The 26,384-nt window shown below is 32.2% G+C and overlaps 1 protein-coding gene across 3 annotated transcripts in view; it reads left to right on the plus strand.

The window, feature by feature from the left end:
- Window positions 1-26,384, plus strand: part of LOC110524662 (exocyst complex component 2) — a 158,004-nt gene that overhangs the window by 39,189 nt on the left and 92,431 nt on the right. For all 3 annotated transcript variants that reach the window (XM_021604507.2, XM_021604508.2, XM_021604509.2), the window contains 2 exons: window positions 3,375-3,455; window positions 7,414-7,559. In XM_021604507.2, coding sequence (XP_021460182.2) covers window positions 3,375-3,455; window positions 7,414-7,559 — 227 coding nt within the window. The remainder of the gene's footprint in view (window positions 1-3,374; window positions 3,456-7,413; window positions 7,560-26,384) is intronic.

Consider the following 26,384-nt stretch of genomic DNA (forward strand, 5'->3'; position numbering starts at 1 on the left):
TTCTAAATTAGCTCTACTTCAGGTGTTGCTGTACAAATTTAAAGGAAATTAATAATGAAGGGTCTGAGCGTGTGTGTGTGTGTGTGTGTGTGTGTGTGTGTGTGTGTCTGTGCTTCTGAGCGTGTGTGTGTGTGTCTGCGTCTGAGCGTGTGTGCTCTGTGTTCAGCATGTGTTACATTAAAAGTGGCACGGTACTAATAGCTGTTTAGCCTGTGGTGCTTCCAGCTCACTTAATCACCATTTAATGGCTTTTATTTTTAGTCTCCTCCTCAGTTTATTTTCTCTTCTGGCTGCATGTGAGAATTTTATTGATGGCTCTCGTAAAAGCCACTGGTGTTTTATTATTAAGAGAGAGCAGGGGAGAGGGGATCGCAGTGTGGAAATAAGGAAGGAATGTCTCTGCATGGACCAAATCTGGAAAATGAAATGAGTTCTGTTCTACCAGAAATGTTTTAAACAAGTGGTGTGTTTTGAGAATCCATGAGGTTCTTCTCTTTCTCCTCTTCTCTCTCCTGTTATCATCTCTCTCTACTTTCTCTCTTTTGTCTTGCCCTCTTCATTCCTTCCTCTCTTCTCATTTCATCTCCTCCAACAGAAATGTGTGTGTGCGCGTGCGCACTTGCCTCTGACGTCTCAGTAATAATGTCGGTGTGTGTTTCCCTGCTGGGTTTAAACACACAGTTTAGCACCAGGCATTAACTGGCTAACCCCACCCATCCTCATCCCACAGCACTATTTATGGCTAGTTTGGTTAGTGCAGTGGCTAGGCCAAATGCTAACCTCAGTGCGTGTAGTGTTGTGGACAGTGATAAGCTCTCTCCATTTAGGGAATGGAAACTACAGCCAACTGTTGCTCCCTAAACATGCTTACTACACCCTTCCTACACGGCTCCCCTTCTCTATTAGACTGAGACTTGTAGATACATAGTGACAGAGAAGAGGAGGGTAGATCGAGGGGTTACTTGAGGTCAAAGGTCAGACGACCTCGATGTCTAGGGTCACCCACCCAGTGGACCAGGGACTGGGTAAAACAGGAAGTGAAGGAATAGTTCTCTAAACTCTCTGTTTGACCCTGAGCAGACAGGCTGTTGAAAGGCATGAGGGGGTTCATAGTTCATAGTCATAGTTGGGGGCTGTTTGGTTAGGCTGATCCGCTGACATGAACCATGTTTCTGAACCATGTTTCACAGGGGTCTTCTGAGACCTGGCTGACTGACTAACTGGCTCACTGATTGACAGAGAGGCCGGGTTCCTTCTTTTTGCAGGGGGGCCTCAGAAGAATTATGACATTTGATGTCTTTCATTGTTGTGTGAAAAGGAAGTGGCCCTGCGATACAGGAAACGGACCACCGCTACCGTGTTCCAAAATCCCATATTTCCCAGGGCCGTATTCCCGACGCTCTGAACCTCCGACTCCGGTGCATAGTCAGGAGTCAAAACATCTCCAACTTCAGAACCCAGGGAGGCTGTATTTTTATTTTGGATCCATTCTTTTCAATTGGTTCCAGGAAGCTGAGTGGGGGCTGCCTGTGTCTCTTCCTCCGCTCGCGTGTGTGTGTGTGGTGTGTGTTATCTGGAGGCTGTTGGGGTGTTTAGGTTAGCCGTGACGTCATGACCGCGGCAGCGAGTATGTGTGACAGACAGAGAGGACACACAGCTGGCAGGGGGCACGGGGGTCTCCGCAGAGACAAAAACCAGGACCCTGGGGGTGTGTGTTTGTACAATACACGAGACTTCCCTCTACTCTATACTTTTCAGAGCAAATGGCATTATTCTTCCATAAAACCTCTGGTCTCCCTGTTTCTGTCTGTAGGCTAAGTAAGTCTATGGTTCCTGCCCCAGCTCTCTGAATGTCCTCTGGCCATTCTGCTTGCGTTGGTTCAGTGATGTCCGTGTCAATTTAGGCAGCCATGATATGATGGCATGTTTGATTAGTGAGGTTCAGGAATACCTCAGCCTCTCTGCCTCAAGGCTCCCGTCTTTCAGAACAGGACCCACATTTATTTACAGAACTCTCTCTCCCCTTTCTCTTTTTCCTTCCTTCGTTCCTTTTCTCTCGCTTTGTTCTGTTTTAGCTGACAGTCGTTGTTTTCAGTGGAGCGAATGAGGGTGAGAGTGGTGAAAAGCAGAGAATAAGGAAAGGGGGCTTGAAAGGGGGATGACATCCCTTTTCTCTTTCCCTTGTGTCAGTGTTTCTCGTCTCGTACCCTAGCCTCCCCTCTTTCTTCTCTCCCCCTCCATCCTGTCCTCTAATCCTACTTCCCCCCCCCCTCCATCCTCTCCTCTCAACCTACTCTCTCCCCAACTCCTCTCCTCAATCTTCTCTCCCACCCTCCATCTTCTCCTCTTCTCTCTCCCCCTCTCCATCTTCTCCCCCCCCCCCGCCATCTTGTCTCTGCCCCTCTCCTCTCCCCCCTCAATAAACGCTCACTGCCCCTCTCAGCACCCAGCTGCCCCACTACAGTCATTTGAGCAGCTCTGATACTCACTCACTCTCACACACACATGAATTACTCCAGACCAATTATCTCTTCTATCTCCTTTTCTTCTCCTTTTCTCACCTTTTACACTCTACCTTTCATCTACTTCTCCTTGCCTTACCACACCAGCACTATTTCCTACTCTGTGTTGATGTTGGACTGTGGACCCCCCCAGATCTTTATTCATTAGTGTTGTATAGTCAACCTGACACAAGCAGCATCCCTCTCAGCAGTAGAAATAGTGCCTTTCAGTCAGCTCTCCTCACCCAAATATTATTCCCCCAACTGATAAAACATTTGGATTTACATTTCCTCTGGGAGTCTCTTGGTCTTTGGGTGCACAGTATCTACAGTCTATGTTCAAAATGGATCAGTCTTCTTTCACCTAGATTATTTTCCAGGCATGTTACAAAGGCCATCAATGGAACATCAAATGCTGATCTGGAGTGGATGTTGATTGGGGGTACCAATTCAGTCAGGTTAGGTCAAGTGGATCAGTTACAGTAGCTGTGGTCAGGTCAGTGGTTGGCGTGGGAACGGTTGAGAGGGGCGTGGTCAGAGTCTGACAGAAGCCACTGGGGCAGAGAGGCTGTTTATTGTTTTAACTTCAGTTCCTCAAATTGGAATCTCATAATTACGCATGTTAGATTGAGCAGTAGAGGCACTCTGTGATTACAGAACACACAGAGACCTTAAAATAACTTGAATAACTCTATCTCTCTTTATCTTTCTCAATGTGTCTCTATATCTGAGTCTGTGCTGCTTTAATTCAGTGATTTGATACTGAATTCAGAGCTCAGATTTTTTTCTTGTCTCCTTTGATTGAACAGAATAATTGGAGCATCCATGACAGCTTGTCACGGTGTTGAATAAAACACTATTGTTATTTTACAGCGATCCACCAGAGGTTGGAGTCTGATGGGACAGAGAAGGTGGAGGGCTCCATGACACAGCGCCTGGAGAATGTCCTCAACAGTAAGCATTCCATCTTTCTATCCATCCATACATCTTCAATATGCATCCGTCCACCCATCTGTTCATTCATCCATCATCCATCCATCTATTCACTCTCTGTTAATATCTCTACCTCTCAGTTGGAACATACACCAATTCATAGGTCAAGTCAAATCAGTAGTATGTATTGTAATCTGAAGGCAGACATCATCCCAGCTGACATTGTTTAGACTACCTTCTATCTCTATAGGAAGTCCAATTAGCAGGAAGTTTCTTCAGAAAACACCACCTACTTAACTATCAATCTGTTTGAGGATAGATAGAGTGCGATTTCGCCTCCTCGCCACCCACCAATTATCTCACACACACCACGTTGTGTGTGTTCGTTTTTCCCTGTCTGTAGAGCGTCTCTTCCAGCTAGATCCTCTGTCCCTGTCTCCCATCTCATACATGATAATGTGACTCCTACAATGGAGCATCAATAAACATGTCCTCAGGGTTGAAGGTAAATAAACCTCCCTCCCGGACGCTGCTTTCATCCCCACAGCCCCAGACAGACACACATGTGGGCCCACAGCCCCAGACAGACACACATGTGGGCCCACAGCCCCAGACAGACACACATGTGGGCCCACAGCCCCAGACAGACACACATGTGGGCCCACAGCCCCAGACAGACACACATGTGGGCCCACAGCCCCAGACAGACACACATGTGGGCCCACAGCCCCAGACAGACACACATGTGGGCCCACAGCCCCAGACAGACACACATGTGGGCCCACAGCCCCAGACAGACATACATGTGGGCCCACAGCCCCAGACAGACATACATGTGGGCCCACAGCCCCAGACAGACACACATGTGGGCCCACAGCCCCAGACAGACACACATGTGGGCCCACAGCCCCAGACAGACACACATGTGGGCCCACAGCCCCAGACAGACATACATGTGGGCCCACAGCCCCAGACAGACATACATGTGGGCCCACAGCCCCAGACAGACATACATGTGGGCCCACAGCCCCAGACAGACATACATGTGGGCCCACAGCCCCAGACAGACATACATGTGGGCCCACAGCCCCAGACAGAAATACATGTGGGCCCACAGCCCCAGACAGACATACATGTGGGCCCACAGCCCCAGACAGACATACATGTGGGCCCACAGCCCCAGACAGACATACATGTGGGCCCACAGCACCAGACAGATATACATGTGGGCCCACAGCCCCAGACAGACATACATGTGGGCCCACAGCCCCAGACAGACATACATGTGGGCCCACAGCCCCAGACAGACATACATGTGGGCCCACAGCCCCAGACAGACATACATGTGGGCCCACAGCCCCAGACAGACATACATGTGGGCCCACAGCCCCAGACAGACATACATGTGGGCCCACAGCCCCAGACAGACATACATGTGGGCCCACAGCCCCAGACAGACATACATGTGGGCCCACAGCCCCAGACAGACATACATGTGGGCCCACAGCCCCAGACAGACATACATGTGGGCCCACAGCCCCAGACAGACATACATGTGGGCCCACAGCCCCAGACAGACATACATGTGGGCCCACAGCCCCAGACAGACATACATGTGGGCCCACAGCCCCAGACAGATATACATGTGGGCCCACAGCCCCAGACAGACATGCATGTGGGCCCACAGCCGAGAGCTCAGCAACCGCACACCTCCATAACTCCCTACATGTGGGCCTTCAGCCCGAGAGTAACCGAGCCACCCCTCCCCACCCTCCAGTCACCACACACACCAGTGGGTCTACACAATTACAAACATCCCCCCGAAATATCAAAACAGCATGACAACTCGTCAGTCAGAGCCCAGAGTGGGGAGTGAAAAATGTGAAATATTTCTCTGTTCACTGTTTCAATGTTTTTCCTTTTGAGATTTGGTGTGGTGGGGGCGAGAGGGCTAACCCTTTTTCTGATTAAAATCATTTTAGCGAGTCCTTGTTTTTTATTTTTTTGCCGGCACATCCGAGGCCACCCACAAAGCCGGAGAGTAGTGTGTGAATGGGCCTGGGAGGGAGAGAGAAGGAAAGACTGAGAGATACAGTGCCTTGCGAAAGTATTCGGCCCCCTTGAACTTTGCGACCTTTTGCCACATTTCAGGCTTCAAACATAAAGATATTAAACTGTATTTTTTTGTGAAGAATCAACCACAAGTGGGACACAATCATGAAGTGGAACGACATTTATTGGATCTTTCAAACTTTTTTAACAAATCAAAAACTGAAAAATTGGGCGTGCAAAATTATTCAGCCCCCTTAAGTTAATACTTTGTAGTGCCACCTTTTGCTGCGATTACAGCTGTAAGTCGCTTGGGGTATGTCTCTATCAGTTTTGCACATCGAGAGACTGAAATGTTTTCCCATTCCTCCTTGCAAAACAGCTCGAGCTCAGTGAGGTTGGATGGAGAGCATTTGTGAACAGCAGTTTTCAGTTCTTTCCACAGATTCTCGATTGGATTCAGGTCTGGACTTTGACTTGGCCATTCTAACACCTGGATATGTTTATTTTTGAACCATTCCATTGTAGATTTTGCTTTATGTTTTGGATCATTGTCTTGTTGGAAGACAAATCTCCGTCCCAGTCTCAGGTCTTTTGCAGACTCCATCAGGTTTTCTTCCAGAATGGTCCTGTATTTGGCTCCATCCATCTTCCCATCAATTTTAACCATCTTCCCTGTCCCTGCTGAAGAAAAGCAGGCCCAAACCATGATGCTGCCACCACCATGTTTGACAGTGGGGATGGTGTGTTCAGCTGTGTTGCTTTTACGCCAAACATAACGTTTTGCATTGTTGCCAAAAAGTTCAATTTTGGTTTCATCTGACCAGAGCACCTTCTTCCACATGTTTGGTGTGTCTCCCAGGTGGCTTGTGGCAAACTTTAAATTACACTTTTTATGGATATCTTTAAGAAATGGCTTTCTTCTTGCCACTCTTCCATAAAGGCCAGATTTGTGCAATATACGACTGATTGTTGTCCTATGGACAGAGTCTCCCACCTCAGCTGTAGATCTCTGCAGTTCATCCAGAGTGATCATGGGCCTCTTGGCTGTCTTCTCCTTGTATGAGCTGAAAGTTTAGAGGGACGGCCAGGTCTTGGTAGATTTGCAGTGGTCTGATACTCCTTCCATTTCAATATTATCGCTTGCACAGTGCTCCTTGGGATGTTTAAAGCTTGGGAAATCTTTTTGTATCCAAATCCGGCTTTAAACTTCTTCACAACAGTATCTCGGACCTGCCTGGTGTGTTCCTTGTTCTTCATGATGCTCTCTGCGCTTTTAACGGACCTCTGAGACTATCACAGTGCAGGTGCATTTATACAGAGACTTGATTACACACAGGTGGATTGTATTTATCATCATTAGTCATTTAGGTCAACATTGGATCATTCAGAGATCCTCACTGAACTTCTGGAGAGAGTTTGCTGCACTGAAAGTAAAGGGGCTGAATAATTTTGCACGCCCAATTTTTCAGTTTTTGATTTGTTAAAAAAGTTTGAAATATCCAATAAATGTCGTTCCACTTCATGATTGTGTCCCACTTGTTGTTGATTCTTCACAAAAAAATACAGTTTTATATCTTGATGTTTGAAGCCTGAAATGTGGCAAAAGGTCGCAAAGTTCAAGGGGGCCGAATACTTTCGCAAGGCACTGTAGCTGTCATGCTCTCCTTACTGACTCTCTCTCTCTACCTCTGCCTAGTTCAGGTAGCTTCCTGGCACACAGCTTCCTGGCACACAGCTTCCTGGCACACAGCTTCCTGGCACACAGCTTCCTAGCACACAGCTTCCTGGCACACAGGCCACAGAGGGAAATCAGATTCTCGCCTGAAAGATAATATGTATTAGTAGAAAAAACAATCTAGATTTTTTTTGATACCTGCCCTTTCTCTCTCTTTACTTCCTTCTCTCTACCCCCCTCCCCCCATCTCAGGAGCCAGTGATACAGCAGACACTCTGTTCCAGGAGGTTTTGGGGAGGAAGGATAAAGCTGACTCAACACGTAACGCCCTCAACGTTCTGCAGCGCTTCAAGTTCCTCTTTAACCTGCCGCTCAACATTGAACGAAACACACACAAGGTATACAGAACAGACACACACACACACACCTGCCCCTAAACAAAGAGTGCAACATACACAAGGTGCCCATCATACACACACATATAGACAGATACACATACGGACGCACACACACACCACACACATTTCTATGTACACACACAGCATACACACCTCTCTCTATCTGTCGCTCATCATTAAGTACAGTATCCAGAAGGTGGTGCTACAGAGGCCTGAATGTGTCTCATCTTGACATGTTCTTGTCCACTGTAGCTTTTTCTCTGTGTTACAAAATTCAACAAATGTGATGTTGTTACAGTGAGAGTTTAATTTTGTTGTGTTCTCTCTACATGTTATAATCATAAAGTATAATGTTGTTGTGTTCTCTCTACATGTTATAATCATAAAGTATTATGTTGTTGTGTTCTCTACATGTTATAATCATAAAGTATTATGTTGTTGTGTTCTCTACATGTTATAATCATGAAGTATTATGTTGTGTTCTCTGCATGTTATAATCATAAAGTATTATGTTGTTGTGTTCTCTCTACGTGTTATAATCATAAAGTATTATGTTGTTGTGTTCTCTACATGTTATAATCATAAAGTATTATGTTGTTGTGTTCTCTACATGTTATAATCATAAAGTATTATGTTGTTGTGTTCTCTCTACATGTTATAATCATAAAGTATTATGTTGTTGTGTTCTCTACATGTTATAATCATAAAGTATTATGTTGTTGTGTTCTCTACATGTTATAATCATAAAGTATTATGTTGTTGTGTTCTCTCTACATGTTATAATCATAAAGTATTATGTTGTGTTCTCTACATGTTATAATCATAATATATTATGTTGTTGTGTTCTCTACATGTTATAATCATAAAGTATTATGTTGTGTTCTCTACATGTTATAATCATAATATATTATGTTGTTGTGTTCTCTACATGTTATAATCATAAAGTATTATGTTGTTGTGTTCTCTCTACATGTTATAATCATAAAGTATTATGTTGTTGTGTTCTCTCTACATGTTATAATCATAAAGTATTATGTTGTTGTGTTCTCTCTACATGTTATAATCATGAAGTATTATGTTGTGTTCTCTCTACATGTTATAATCATAAAGTATTATGTTGTGTTCTCTCTACATGTTATAATCATAAAGTATTATGTTGTTGTGTTCTCTACATGTTATAATCATAAAGTATTATGTTGTTGTTCTCTACATGTTATAATCATAAAGTATTATGTTGTGTTCTCTACATGTTATAATCATAACATGTTCTCTACATGTTATAATCATAAAGTATTATGTTGTTGTGTTCTCTCTACATGTTATAATCATAAAGTATTATGTTGTTGTGTTCTCTCTACATGTTATAATCATAAAGTATCATGTTGTTGTGTTCTTTCTACATGTTATAATCATAAAGTATTATGTTGTTGTGTTCTTTCTACATGTTATAATCATAAAGTATCATGTTGTTGTGTTCTCTACATGTTATAATCATAAAGTATTATGTTGTTGTTCTCTACATGTTATAATCATAAAGTATTATCTTGTGTTCTCTACATGTTATAATCATAAAGTATTATGTTGTGTTCTCTGCATGTTATAATCATAAAGTATTATGTTGTTGTGTTCTCTACATGTTATAATCATAAAGTATTATGTTGTTGTGTTCTCTACATGTTATAATCATAAAGTATTATGTTGTTGTGTTCTCTCTACATGTTATAATCAATCATAAAGTATTATGTTGTGTTCTCTACATGTTATAATCATAAAGTATCATGTTGTTGTGTTCTCTACATGTTATAATCATAAAGTATTATGTTGTGTTCTCTCTACATGTTATAATCATAAAGTATTATGTTGTTGTGTTCTCTACATGTTATAATCATAAAGTATTATGTTGTTGTGTTCTCTCTACATGTTATAATCATTAAGTATTATGTTGTGTTCTCTCTACATGTTATAATCATAAAGTATTATGTTGTGTTCTCTCTACATGTTATAATCATAAAGTATTATGTTGTGTTCTCTACATGTTATAATCATAAAGTATTATGTTGTTGTGTTCTCTCTACATGTTATAATCATAAAGTATTATGTTGTTGTGTTCTCTACATGTTATAATCATAAAGTATCATGTTGTGTTCTCTACATGTTATAATCATAAAGTATTATGTTGTTGTGTTCTCTCTACATGTTATAATCATAAAGTATTATGTTGTTGTGTTCTCTCTACATGTTCTAATCATAAAGTATTATGTTGTTGTGTTCTCTACATGTTATAATCATAAAGTATTATGTTGTTGTGTTCTCTACATGTTATAATCATAAAGTATCATGTTGTGTTCTCTACATGTTATAATCATAAAGTATTATGTTGTTGTGTTCTCTCTACATGTTATAATCATAAAGTATTATGTTGTGTTCTCTACATGTTATAATCATAAAGTATTATGTTGTTGTGTTCTCTCTACATGTTATAATCATAAAGTATTATGTTGTGTTCTCTACATGTTATAATCATAACATGTTCTCTACATGTTATAATCATAAAGTATTATGTTGTTGTGTTCTCTCTACATGTTATAATCATAAAGTATCATGTTGTTGTGTTCTTTCTACATGTTATAATCATAAAGTATCATGTTGTTGTGTTCTCTCTACATGTTATAATCATAAAGTATAATGTTGTTGTTCTCTACATGTTATAATCATAAAGTATTATCTTGTGTTCTCTACATGTTATAATCATAAAGTATTATGTTGTGTTCTCTGCATGTTATAATCATAAAGTATTATGTTGTTGTGTTCTCTACATGTTATAATCATAAAGTATTATGTTGTTGTGTTCTCTCTACATGTTATAATCAATCATAAAGTATTATGTTGTGTTCTCTACATGTTATAATCATAAAGTATCATGTTGTTGTGTTCTCTACATGTTATAATCATAAAGTATTATGTTGTGTTCTCTCTACATGTTATAATCATAAAGTATTATGTTGTTGTGTTCTCTACATGTTATAATCATAAAGTATTATGTTGTTGTGTTCTCTACATGTTATAATCATAAAGTATTATGTTGTGTTCTCTACATGTTATAATCATAAAGTATTATGTTGTGTTCTCTCTACATGTTATAATCATAAAGTATCATGTTGTTGTGTTCTCTCTACATGTTATAATCATAATATATTATGTGGTTGTTCTCTACATGTTATAATCATAAAGTATTATGTTGTGTTCTCTCTACATGTTATAATCATAAAGTATTATGTTGTTGTGTTCTCTCTACATGTTATAATCATAAAGTATTATGTTGTTGTGTTCTCTCTTCATGTTATAATCATAAAGTATTATGTTGTGTTCTCTCTACGTGTTATAATCATAATATATTATGTTGTTGTGTTCTCTCTACATGTTATAATCATAAAGTATTATGTTGTTGTGTTCTCTCTACATGTTATAATCATAAAGTATTATGTTGTTGTGTTCTCTCTACATGTTATAATCATAAAGTATTATGTTGTTGTGTTCTCTCTACATGTTATAATCATAAAGTATTATGTTGTGTTCTCTACATGTTATAATCATAACATGTTCTCTACATGTTATAATCATAAAGTATTATGTTGTTGTGTTCTCTCTACATGTTATAATCATAAAGTATCATGTTGTTGTGTTCTTTCTACATGTTATAATCATAAAGTATCATGTTGTTGTGTTCTCTCTACATGTTATAATCATAAAGTATAATGTTGTTGTTCTCTACATGTTATAATCATAAAGTATTATCTTGTGTTCTCTACATGTTATAATCATAAAGTATTATGTTGTGTTCTCTGCATGTTATAATCATAAAGTATTATGTTGTTGTGTTCTCTACATGTTATAATCATAAAGTATTATGTTGTTGTGTTCTCTCTACATGTTATAATCAATCATAAAGTATTATGTTGTGTTCTCTACATGTTATAATCATAAAGTATCATGTTGTTGTGTTCTCTACATGTTATAATCATAAAGTATTATGTTGTGTTCTCTCTACATGTTATAATCATAAAGTATTATGTTGTTGTGTTCTCTACATGTTATAATCATAAAGTATTATGTTGTTGTGTTCTCTCTACATGTTATAATCATAAAGTATTATGTTGTTGTGTTCTCTACATGTTATAATCATAAAGTATTATGTTGTTGTGTTCTCTACATGTTATAATCATAAAGTATTATGTTGTGTTCTCTACATGTTATAATCATAAAGTATTATGTTGTGTTCTCTCTACATGTTATAATCATAAAGTATCATGTTGTTGTGTTCTCTCTACATGTTATAATCATAATATATTATGTGGTTGTTCTCTACATGTTATAATCATAAAGTATTATGTTGTGTTCTCTCTACATGTTATAATCATAAAGTATTATGTTGTTGTGTTCTCTCTACATGTTATAATCATAAAGTATTATGTTGTTGTGTTCTCTCTTCATGTTATAATCATAAAGTATTATGTTGTGTTCTCTCTACGTGTTATAATCATAATATATTATGTTGTTGTGTTCTCTCTACATGTTATAATCATAAAGTATTATGTTGTTGTGTTCTCTCTACATGTTATAATCATAAAGTATTATGTTGTTGTGTTCTCTCTACATGTTATAATCATAAAGTATTATGTTGTTGTGTTCTCTCTACATGTTATAATCATAAAGTATTATGTTGTTGTGTTCTCTCTTCATGTTATAATCATAAAGTATTATGTTGTGTTCTCTCTACGTGTTATAATCATAATATATTATGTTGTTGTGTTCTCTCTACATGTTATAATCATAAAGTATTATGTTGTTGTGTTCTCTCTACATGTTATAATCATAAAGTATTATGTTGTTGTGTTCTCTCTACATGTTATAATCATAAATTATTATGTTGTGTTCTCTCTACATGTTATAATCATAATATATTATGTGGTTGTTCTCTACATGTTATAATCATAAAGTATTATGTTGTGTTCTCTCTACATGTTATAATCATAAAGTATTATGTTGTTGTGTTCTCTCTACATGTTATAATCATAAAGTATTATGTTGTTGTGTTCTCTCTTCATGTTATAATCATAAAGTATTATGTTGTGTTCTCTCTACGTGTTATAATCATAATATATTATGTTGTTGTGTTCTCTCTACATGTTATAATCATAAAGTATTATGTTGTTGTGTTCTCTCTACATGTTATAATCATAAAGTATTATGTTGTTGTGTTCTCTCTACATGTTATAATCATAAATTATTATGTTGTGTTCTCTCTACATGTTATAATCATAAAGTATTATGTTGTTGTGTTCTCTACATGTTATAATCATAAAGTATTATGTTGTTGTGTTCTCTACATGTTATAATCATAAAGTATAATGTTGTTGTGTTCTCTCTACATGTTATAATCATAAAGTATCATGTTGTTGTGTTCTCTACATGTTATAATCATAATATATTATGTTGTTGTGTTCTCTACGTGTTATAATCATAATATATTATGTTGTTGTGTTCTCTCTACATGTTATAATCATAAAGTATTATGTTGTTGTGTTTTCTCTACATGTTATAATCATAATATATTATGTTGTTGTGTTCTCTACATGTTATAATCATAAAGTATTATGTTTTTGTGTTCTCTCTACTTGTTATAATCATAAAGTATTATGTTGTTGTGTTCTCTACATGTTATAATCAGAAAGTATTATGTTGTGTTCTCTACATGTTATAATCATAAAGTATTATGTTGTGTTCTCTCTACATGTTATAATCATAAAGTATTATGTTGTTGTGTTCTCTACATGTTATAATCATAAAGTATTATGTTGTGTTCTCTCTACATGTTATAATCATAAAGTATTATGTTGTTGTGTTCTCTCTACATGTTATAATCATAAAGTATTATGTTGTTGTGTTCTCTCTACATGTTATAATCATAAAGTATTATGTTGTGTTCTCTACATGTTATAATCATAAAGTATTATGTTGTTGTTCTCTACATGTTATAATCATAAAGTATTATGTTGTTGTGTTCTCTCTACATGTTATAATCATAAAGTATTATGTTGTTGTGTTCTCTACATGTTATAATCATAAAGTATTATGTTGTTGTGTTCTCTACATGTTATAATCATAAAGAATTATGTTGTGTTCTCTACATGTTATAATCATAAAGTATTATGTTGTGTTCTCTCTACATGTTATAATCATAAAGTATCATGTTGTTGTGTTCTCTCTACATGTTATAATCATAATATATTATGTGGTTGTTCTCTACTTGTTATAATCATAAAGTATTATGTTGTGTTCTCTCTACATGTTATAATCATAAAGTATTATGTTGTTGTGTTCTCTCTACATGTTATAATCATAAAGTATTATGTTGTTGTGTTCTCTCTTCATGTTATAATCATAAAGTATTATGTTGTGTTCTCTCTACGTGTTATAATCATAATATATTATGTTGTTGTGTTCTCTCTACATGTTATAATCATAAAGTATTATGTTGTTGTGTTCTCTCTACATGTTATAATCATAAAGTATTATGTTGTTGTGTTCTCTCTACATGTTATAATCATAAATTATTATGTTGTGTTCTCTCTACATGTTATAATCATAAAGTATTATGTTGTTGTGTTCTCTACATGTTATAATCATAAAGTATTATGTTGTTGTGTTCTCTACATGTTATAATCATAAAGTATAATGTTGTTGTGTTCTCTCTACATGTTATAATCATAAAGTATCATGTTGTGTTCTCTACATGTTATAATCATAATATATTATGTTGTTGTGTTCTCTACGTGTTATAATCATAATATATTATGTTGTTGTGTTCTCTCTACATGTTATAATCATAAAGTATTATGTTGTTGTGTTTTCTCTACATGTTATAATCATAATATATTATGTTGTTGTGTTCTCTACATGTTATAATCATAAAGTATTATGTTGTTGTGTTCTCTCTACTTGTTATAATCATAAAGTATTATGTTGTTGTGTTCTCTCTACATGTTATAATCATAAAGTATTATGTTGTTGTGTTCTCTACATGTTATAATCATAAAGTATTATGTTGTTGTGTTCTCTACTTGTTATAATCATAAAGTATTATGTTGTTGTGTTCTCTCTACATGTTATAATCATAAAGTATTATGTTGTGTTCTGTCTACATGTTATAATCATAAAGTATTATGTTGTTGTGTTCTCTCTACATGTTATAATCATAAAGTATCATGTTGTTGTGTTCTCTCTACATGTTATAATCATAAAGTATTATGTTGTTGTGTTCTCTCTACTTGTTATAATCATAAAGTATTATGTTGTTGTGTTCTCTCTACATGTTATAATCATAAAGTATCATGTTGTTGTGTTCTTTCTACATGTTATAATCATAAAGTATTATGTTGTTGTTCTCTACATGTTATAATCATAAAGTATTATCTTGTGTTCTCTACATGTTATAATCATAAAGTATCATGTTATTGTGTTCTCTACATGTTATAATCATAAAGTATTATGTTGTTGTTCTCTACATGTTATAATCATAAAGTATTATGTTGTGTTCTCTGCATGTTATAATCATAAAGTATTATGTTCTTGTGTTCTCTACATGTTATAATCATAAAGTATTATGTTGTTGTGTTCTCTACATGTTATAATCATAAAGTATTATGTTGTGTTCTCTCTACATGTTATAATCATAAAGTATTATGTTGTGTTCTCTCTACATGTTATAATCATAAAGTATTATGTTGTGTTCTCTCTACATGTTATAATCATAAAGTATTATGTTGTGTTCTCTACATGTTATAATCATAAAGTATTATGTTGTGTTCTCTCTACATGTTATAATCATAAAGTATTATGTTGTTGTGTTCTCTACATGTTATAATCATAAAGTATTATGTTGTGTTCTCTCTACATGTTATAATCATAAAGTATTATGTTGTTGTGTTCTCTCTACATGTTATAATCAATCATAAAGTATTATGTTGTGTTCTCTACATGTTATAATCATAAAGTATTATGTTGTTGTGTTCTCTACATGTTATAATCATAAAATATGATGTTGTTGTGTTCTCTACATGTTATAATCATAAAGTATTATGTTGTTGTGTTCTCTACATGTTATAATCATAAAGTATTATGTTGTGTTCTCTCTACATGTTATAATCATAAAGTATTATGTTGTTGTGTTCTCTACATGTTATAATCATAAAGTATTATGTTGTGTTCTCTACATGTTATAATCATAAAGTATTATGTTGTGTTCTCTCTACATGTTATAATCATAAAGTATTATGTTGTGTTCTCTCTACATGTTATAATCATAAAGCATTATGTTGTTGTTCTCTACATGTTATAATCATAATATATTATGTTGTTGTGTTCTCTCTACTTGTTATAATCATAAAGTATTATGTTGTGTTCTCTACATGTTATAATCATAATATATTATGTTGTGTTCTCTCTACATGTTATAATCATAAAGTATTATGTTGTTGTGTTCTCTCTACATGTTATAATCATAAAGTATCATGTTGTTGTGTTCTCTCTACGTGTTATAATCATAATATATTATGTTGTTGTGTTCTCTCTACATGTTATAATCATAAAGTATTATGTTGTTGTGTTCTCTCTACTTGTTATAATCATAAAGTATTATGTTGTTGTGTTCTCTCTACATGTTATAATCATAAAGTATTATGTTGTGTTCTCCACATGTTATAATCATAAAGTATTATGTTGTTGTGTTCTCTACATGTTATAATCATAAAGTATTATGTTGTTGTGTTCTCTCTACATGTTATAATCATAAAGTATCATGTTGTGTTCTCTACATGTTATAATCATAAAGTATTATGTTGTGTTCTCTACATGTTATAATCATAAAGTATTATGTTGTGTTCTCTACATGTTATAATCATAAAGTATTATGTTGTGTTCTCTCTACATGTTATAATCATAAAGTATTATGTTGTGTTCTCTCTACATGTTATAATCATAAAGTATTATGTTGTGTTCTCTCTACATGTTATAATCATAAAGTATTATGTTGTTGTGTTCTCTACATGTTATAATCATAAAGTATTATGTTGTGTTCTCTCTACATGTTATAATCATAAAGTATTATGTTGTTGTGTTCTCTACATGTTATAATCATAAAGTATTATGTTGTGTTCTCTCTACATGTTATAATCATAAAGTATTATGTTGTTGTGTTCTCTCTACATGTTATAATCAATCATAAAGTATTATGTTGTGTTCTCTACATGTTATAATCATAAAGTATTATGTTGTTGTGTTCTCTACATGTTATAATCATAAAATATGATGTTGTTGTGTTCTCTACATGTTATAATCATAAAATATGATGTTGTTGTGTTCTCTACATGTTATAATCATAAAGTATTATGTTGTTGTGTTCTCTACATGTTATAATCATAAAGTATTATGTTGTGTTCTCTCTACATGTTATAATCATAAAGTATTATGTTGTTGTGTTCTCTACATGTTATAATCATAAAGTATTATGTTGTGTTCTCTCTACATGTTATAATCATAAAGTATTATGTTGTGTTCTCTCTACATGTTATAATCATAAAGTATTATGTTGTGTTCTCTCTACATGTTATAATCATAAAGCATTATGTTGTTGTTCTCTACATGTTATAATCATAAAGTATTATGTTGTGTTCTCTGCATGTTATAATCATAAAGTATTATGTTCTTGTGTTCTCTACATGTTATAATCATAAAGTATTATGTTATTGTGTTCTCTACATGTTATAATCATAAAGTATTATGTTGTTGTTCTCTACATGTTATAATCATAAAGTATTATGTTGTGTTCTCTGCATGTTATAATCATAAAGTATTATGTTCTTGTGTTCTCTACATGTTATAATCATAAAGTATTATGTTGTTGTGTTCTCTACATGTTATAATCATAAAGTATTATGTTGTGTTCTCTCTACATGTTATAATCATAAAGTATTATGTTGTGTTCTCTCTACATGTTATAATCATAAAGTATTATGTTGTGTTCTCTCTACATGTTATAATCATAAAGTATTATGTTGTGTTCTCTACATGTTATAATCATAAAGTATTATGTTGTGTTCTCTCTACATGTTATAATCATAAAGTATTATGTTGTTGTGTTCTCTACATGTTATAATCATAAAGTATTATGTTGTGTTCTCTCTACATGTTATAATCATAAAGTATTATGTTGTTGTGTTCTCTCTACATGTTATAATCAATCATAAAGTATTATGTTGTGTTCTCTACATGTTATAATCATAAAGTATTATGTTGTTGTGTTCTCTACATGTTATAATCATAAAATATGATGTTGTTGTGTTCTCTACATGTTATAATCATAAAGTATTATGTTGTTGTGTTCTCTACATGTTATAATCATAAAGTATTATGTTGTGTTCTCTCTACATGTTATAATCATAAAGTATTATGTTGTTGTGTTCTCTACATGTTATAATCATAAAGTATTATGTTGTGTTCTCTACATGTTATAATCATAAAGTATTATGTTGTGTTCTCTCTACATGTTATAATCATAAAGTATTATGTTGTGTTCTCTCTACATGTTATAATCATAAAGCATTATGTTGTTGTTCTCTACATGTTATAATCATAATATATTATGTTGTTGTGTTCTCTCTACTTGTTATAATCATAAAGTATTATGTTGTGTTCTCTACATGTTATAATCATAATATATTATGTTGTGTTCTCTCTACATGTTATAATCATAAAGTATTATGTTGTTGTGTTCTCTCTACATGTTATAATCATAAAGTATCATGTTGTTGTGTTCTCTCTACGTGTTATAATCATAATATATTATGTTGTTGTGTTCTCTCTACATGTTATAATCATAAAGTATTATGTTGTTGTGTTCTCTCTACTTGTTATAATCATAAAGTATTATGTTGTTGTGTTCTCTCTACATGTTATAATCATAAAGTATTATGTTGTGTTCTCCACATGTTATAATCATAAAGTATTATGTTGTTGTGTTCTCTACATGTTATAATCATAAAGTATTATGTTGTTGTGTTCTCTCTACATGTTATAATCATAAAGTATCATGTTGTGTTCTCTACATGTTATAATCATAAAGTATTATGTTGTGTTCTCTACATGTTATAATCATAAAGTATTATGTTGTGTTCTCTACATGTTATAATCATAAAGTATTATGTTGTGTTCTCTCTACATGTTATAATCATAAAGTATTATGTTGTGTTCTCTCTACATGTTATAATCATAAAGTATTATGTTGTGTTCTCTCTACATGTTATAATCATAAAGTATTATGTTGTTGTGTTCTCTACATGTTATAATCATAAAGTATTATGTTGTGTTCTCTCTACATGTTATAATCATAAAGTATTATGTTGTTGTGTTCTCTACATGTTATAATCATAAAGTATTATGTTGTGTTCTCTCTACATGTTATAATCATAAAGTATTATGTTGTTGTGTTCTCTCTACATGTTATAATCAATCATAAAGTATTATGTTGTGTTCTCTACATGTTATAATCATAAAGTATTATGTTGTTGTGTTCTCTACATGTTATAATCATAAAATATGATGTTGTTGTGTTCTCTACATGTTATAATCATAAAATATGATGTTGTTGTGTTCTCTACATGTTATAATCATAAAGTATTATGTTGTTGTGTTCTCTACATGTTATAATCATAAAGTATTATGTTGTGTTCTCTCTACATGTTATAATCATAAAGTATTATGTTGTTGTGTTCTCTACATGTTATAATCATAAAGTATTATGTTGTGTTCTCTCTACATGTTATAATCATAAAGTATTATGTTGTGTTCTCTCTACATGTTATAATCATAAAGTATTATGTTGTGTTCTCTCTACATGTTATAATCATAAAGCATTATGTTGTTGTTCTCTACATGTTATAATCATAATATATTATGTTGTTGTGTTCTCTCTACTTGTTATAATCATAAAGTATTATGTTGTGTTCTCTACATGTTATAATCATAATATATTATGTTGTGTTCTCTCTACATGTTATAATCATAAAGTATTATGTTGTTGTGTTCTCTCTACATGTTATAATCATAAAGTATCATGTTGTTGTGTTCTCTCTACGTGTTATAATCATAATATATTATGTTGTTGTGTTCTCTCTACATGTTATAATCATAAAGTATTATGTTGTTGTGTTCTCTCTACTTGTTATAATCATAAAGTATTATGTTGTTGTGTTCTCTCTACATGTTATAATCATAAAGTATTATGTTGTGTTCTCCACATGTTATAATCATAAAGTATTATGTTGTTGTGTTCTCTACATGTTATAATCATAAAGTATTATGTTGTTGTGTTCTCTCTACATGTTATAATCATAAAGTATCATGTTGTGTTCTCTACATGTTATAATCATAAAGTATTATGTTGTGTTCTCTCTACATGTTATAATCATGAAGTATTATGTTGTGTTCTCTACATGTTATAATCATAAAGTATTATGTTGTTGTGTTCTCTCTACATGTTATAATCATAAAGTATTATGTTGTTGTGTTCTCTCTACATGTTATAATCATAAAGTATTATGTTGTTGTGTTCTCTCTACATGTTATAATCATAAAGTATTATGTTGTTGTGTTCTCTCTACATGTTATAATCATAAAGTATTATGTTGTTGTGTTCTCTCTACATGTTATAATCATAAAGTATTATGTTGTTGTGTTCTCTCTACATGTTATAATCATAAAGTATTATGTTGTGTTCTCTCTACATGTTATAATCATAAAGTATTATGATGTGTTCTCTCTACATGTTATAATCATAAAGTATTATGTTGTTGTGTTCTCTACATGTTATAATCATAAAGTATTATGTTGTGTTCTCTCTACATGTTATAATCATGAAGTATTATGTTGTGTTCTCTCTACATGTTATAATCATAAAGTATAATGTTGTTGTGTTCTCTACATGTTCTAATCATAAAGTATTATGTTGTTGTGTTCTCTCTACATGTTATAATCATAAAGTATTATGTTGTTGTGTCCTCTCTACATGTTATAATCATAAAGCATTATGTTGTTGTTCTCTACATGTTATAATCATAATATATTATGTTGTTGTGTTCTCTCTACTTGTTATAATCATAAAGTATTATGTTGTGTTCTCTACATGTTATAATCATAATATATTATGTTGTGTTCTCTCTACATGTTATAATCATAAAGTATTATGTTGTTGTGTTCTCTCTACATGTTATAATCATAAAGTATCATGTTGTTGTGTTCTCTCTACGTGTTATAATCATAATATATTATGTTGTTGTGTTCTCTCTACATGTTATAATCATAAAGTATTATGTTGTTGTGTTCTCTCTACTTGTTATAATCATAAAGTATTATGTTGTTGTGTTCTCTCTACATGTTATAATCATAAAGTATTATGTTGTGTTCTCCACATGTTATAATCATAAAGTATTATGTTGTTGTGTTCTCTACATGTTATAATCATAAAGTATTATGTTGTTGTGTTCTCTCTACATGTTATAATCATAAAGTATCATGTTGTGTTCTCTACATGTTATAATCATAAAGTATTATGTTGTGTTCTCTCTACATGTTATAATCATGAAGTATTATGTTGTGTTCTCTACATGTTATAATCATAAAGTATTATGTTGTTGTGTTCTCTCTACATGTTATAATCATAAAGTATTATGTTGTTGTGTTCTCTCTACATGTTATAATCATAAAGTATTATGTTGTTGTGTTCTCTCTACATGTTATAATCATAAAGTATTATGTTGTTGTGTTCTCTCTACATGTTATAATCATAAAGTATTATGTTGTTGTGTTCTCTCTACATGTTATAATCATAAAGTATTATGTTGTTGTGTTCTCTCTACATGTTATAATCATAAAGTATTATGTTGTTGTGTTCTCTCTACATGTTATAATCATAAAGCATTATGTTGTTGTGTTCTCTCTACATGTTATAATCATAAAGTATTATGTTGTTGTGTTCTCTACATGTTATAATCATGAAGTATTATGTTGTTCTCTACATGTTATAATCATAAAGTATTATGTTGTGTTCTCTCTACATGTTATAATCATAAAGTATCATGTTGTTGTGTTCTCTCTACATGTTATAATCATAAAGTATTATGTTGTTGTGTTCTCTCTACATGTTATAATCATAAAGTATCATGTTGTTGTGTTCTTTCTACATGTTATAATCATAAAGTATCATGTTGTTGTGTTCTTTCTACATGTTATAATCATAAAGTATCATGCTGTTGTGTTCTCTACATGTTATAATCATAAAGTATTATGTTGTTGTTCTCTACATGTTATAATCATAAAGTATTATCTTGTGTTCTCTACATGTTATAATCATAAAGTATTATGTTGTGTTCTCTGCATGTTATAATCATAAAGTATTATGTTGTTGTGTTCTCTACATGTTATAATCATAAAGTATCATGTTGTTGTGTTCTCTACATGTTATAATCATAAAGTATTATGTTGTTGTGTTCTCTCTACATGTTATAATCATAAAGTATTATGTTGTTGTGTTCTCTACATGGTATAATCATAAAGTATTATGTTGTTGTGTTCTCTCTACATGTTATAATCATAAAGTATTATGTTGTTGTGTTCTCTCTACATGTTATAATCATAAAGTATTATGTTGTTGTGTTCTCTCTACATGTTATAATCATAAAGTATTATGTTGTGTTCTCTCTACATGTTATAATCATAAAGTATTATGTTGTGTTCTCTACATGTTATAATCATAAAGTATTATGTTGTGTTCTCTCTACATGTTATAATCATAAAGTATTATGTTGTTGTGTTCTCTCTACATGTTATAATCATAAAGTATTATGTTGTTGTGTTCTCTCTACATGTTATAATCATAAAGTATTATGTTGTTGTGTTCTCTCTACATGTTATAATCATAAAGTATTATGTTGTTGTGTTCTCTCTACATGTTATAATCATAAAGTATTATGTTGTTGTGTTCTCTCTACATGTTATAATCATAAAGTATTATGTTGTTGTGTTCTCTCTACATGTTATAATCATAAAGTATTATGTTGTTGTGTTCTCTACATGTTATAATCATAAAGTATTATGTTGTTGTTCTCTACATGTTATAATCATAAAGTATTATGTTGTGTTCTCTACATGTTATAATCATAACATGTTCTCTACATGTTATAATCATAAAGTATTATGTTGTTGTGTTCTCTCTTCATGTTATACTCATAAAGTATCATGTTGTTGTGTTCTTTCTACATGTTATAATCATAAAGTATCATGTTGTTGTGTTCTCTCTACATGTTATAATCATAAAGTATAATGTTGTTGTTCTCTACATGTTATAATCATAAAGTATTATCTTGTGTTCTCTACATGTTATAATCATAAAGTATTATGTTGTGTTCCCTGCATGTTATAATCATAAAGTATTATGTTGTTGTGTTCTCTACATGTTATAATCATAAAGTATTATGTTGTTGTGTTCTCTACATGTTATAATCATAAAGTATTATGTTGTTGTTTTCTCTCTACATGTTATAATCAATCATAAAGTATTATGTTGTGTTCTCTACATGTTATAATCATAAAGTATTATGTTGTGTTCTCTCTACATGTTATAATCATAAAGTATTATGTTGTTGTGTTCTCTACATGTTATAATCATAAAGTATTATGTTGTGTTCTCTACATGTTATAATCATAAAGTATTATGTTGTTGTGTTCTCTCTACATGTTATAATCATAAAGTATTATGTTGTGTTCTCTACATGTTATAATCATAAAGTATTATGTTGTGTTCTCTCTACATGTTATAATCATAAAGTATTATGTTGTTGTGTTCTCTACATGTTATAATCATAAAGTATTATGTTGTGTTCTCTCTACATGTTATAATCATAAAGTATTATGTTGTTGTGTTCTCTCTACATGTTATAATCAAAGTATTATGTTGTTGTGTTCTCTCTACATGTTATAATCATAAAGTATTATGTTGTTGTGTTCTCTCTACATGTTATAATCATAAAGTATTATGTTGTTGTTCTCTACATGTTATAATCATAAAGTATTATGTTGTTGTGTTCTCTCTACATGTTATAATCATAAAGTATTATGTTGTTGTGTTCTCTACATGTTATAATCATAAAGTATTATGTTGTTGTGTTCTCTACATGTTATAATCATAAAGTATTATGTTGTGTTCTCTACATGTTATAATCATAAAGTATTATGTTGTGTTCTCTCTACATGTTATAATCATAAAGTATCATGTTGTTGTGTTCTCTCTACATGTTATAATCATAATATATTATGTGGTTGTTCTCTACATGTTATAATCATAAAGTATTATGTTGTTGTGTTCTCTCTACATGTTATAATCATAAAGTATTATGTTGTTGTGTTCTCTCCATGTTATAATCATAAAGTATTATGTTGTGTTCTCTCTACATGTTATAATCATAAAGTATTATGTTGTTGTGTTCTCTCTACATGTTATAATCATAAAGTATTATGTTGTTGTGTTCTCTCTACATGTTATAATCATAAAGTATTATGTTGTTGTGTTCTCTCTACATGTTATAATCATAAAGTATTATGTTGTTGTGTTCTCTCTACATGTTATAATCATAAAGTATTATGTTGTTGTGTTCTCTCTACATGTTATAATCATAAAGTATTATGTTGTTGTGTTCTCTCTACATGTTATAATCATAAAGTATTATGTTGTGTTCTCTCTACATGTTATAATCATAAAGTATTATGTTGTTGTGTTCTCTACATGTTATAATCATAAAGTATTATGTTGTTGTGTTCTCTACATGTTATAATCATAAAGTATAATGTTGTTGTGTTCTCTACATGTTATAATCATAAAGTATTATGTTGTTGTGTTCTCTCTACATGTTATAATCATAAAGTATTATGTTGTGTTCTCTACATGTTATAATCATAAAGTATTATGTTGTGTTCTCTCTACATGTTATAATCATAAAGTATTATGTTGTTGTGTTCTCTACATGTTATAATCATAAAGTATTATGTTGTGTTCTCTCTACATGTTATAATCATAAAGTATTATGTTGTTGTGTTCTCTCTACATGTTATAATCAAAGTATTATGTTGTTGTGTTCTCTCTACATGTTATAATCATAAAGTATTATGTTGTTGTGTTCTCTCTACATGTTATAATCATAAAGTATTATGTTGTTGTTCTCTACATGTTATAATCATAAAGTATTATGTTGTTGTGTTCTCTCTACATGTTATAATCATAAAGTATTATGTTGTTGTGTTCTCTACATGTTATAATCATAAAGTATTATGTTGTTGTGTTCTCTACATGTTATAATCATAAAGTATTATGTTGTTGTGTTCTCTCTTCATGTTATAATCATAAAGTATTATGTTGTGTTCTCTCTACATGTTATAATCATAAAGTATTATGTTGTTGTGTTCTCTCTACATGTTATAATCATAAAGTATTATGTTGTTGTGTTCTCTCTACATGTTATAATCATAAAGTATTATGTTGTTGTGTTCTCTCTACATGTTATAATCATAAAGTATTATGTTGTTGTGTTCTCTCTACATGTTATAATCATAAAGTATTATGTTGTTGTGTTCTCTCTACATGTTATAATCATAAAGTATTATGTTGTTGTGTTCTCTCTACATGTTATAATCATAAAGTATTATGTTGTGTTCTCTCTACATGTTATAATCATAAAGTATTATGTTGTTGTGTTCTCTACATGTTATAATCATAAAGTATTATGTTGTGTTCTCTACATGTTATAATCATAAAGTATTATGTTGTTGTGTTCTCTCTACATGTTATAATCATAAAGTATTATGTTGTGTTCTCTACATGTTATAATCATAAAGTATTATGTTGTGTTCTCTCTACATGTTATAATCATAAAGTATTATGTTGTTGTGTTCTCTACATGTTATAATCATAAAGTATTATGTTGTGTTCTCTCTACATGTTATAATCATAAAGTATTATGTTGTTGTGTTCTCTCTACATGTTATAATCAAAGTATTATGTTGTTGTGTTCTCTCTACATGTTATAATCATAAAGTATTATGTTGTTGTGTTCTCTCTACATGTTATAATCATAAAGTATTATGTTGTTGTTCTCTACATGTTATAATCATAAAGTATTATGTTGTTGTGTTCTCTCTACATGTTATAATCATAAAGTATTATGTTGTTGTGTTCTCTACATGTTATAATCATAAAGTATTATGTTGTTGTGTTCTCTACATGTTATAATCATAAAGTATTATGTTGTGTTCTCTACATGTTATAATCATAAAGTATTATGTTGTGTTCTCTCTACATGTTATAATCATAAAGTATCATGTTGTTGTGTTCTCTCTACATGTTATAATCATAATATATTATGTGGTTGTTCTCTACATGTTATAATCATAAAGTATTATGTTGTTGTGTTCTCTCTACATGTTATAATCATAAAGTATTATGTTGTTGTGTTCTCTCTTCATGTTATAATCATAAAGTATTATGTTGTGTTCTCTCTACATGTTATAATCATAAAGTATTATGTTGTTGTGTTCTCTCTACATGTTATAATCATAAAGTATTATGTTGTTGTGTTCTCTCTACATGTTATAATCATAAAGTATTATGTTGTTGTGTTCTCTCTACATGTTATAATCATAAAGTATTATGTTGTTGTGTTCTCT

Source organism: Oncorhynchus mykiss, chromosome 5 (genome assembly GCF_013265735.2).
Source record: "Oncorhynchus mykiss isolate Arlee chromosome 5, USDA_OmykA_1.1, whole genome shotgun sequence".
In the NCBI taxonomy this organism is placed as follows: domain Eukaryota; kingdom Metazoa; phylum Chordata; class Actinopteri; order Salmoniformes; family Salmonidae; genus Oncorhynchus; species Oncorhynchus mykiss.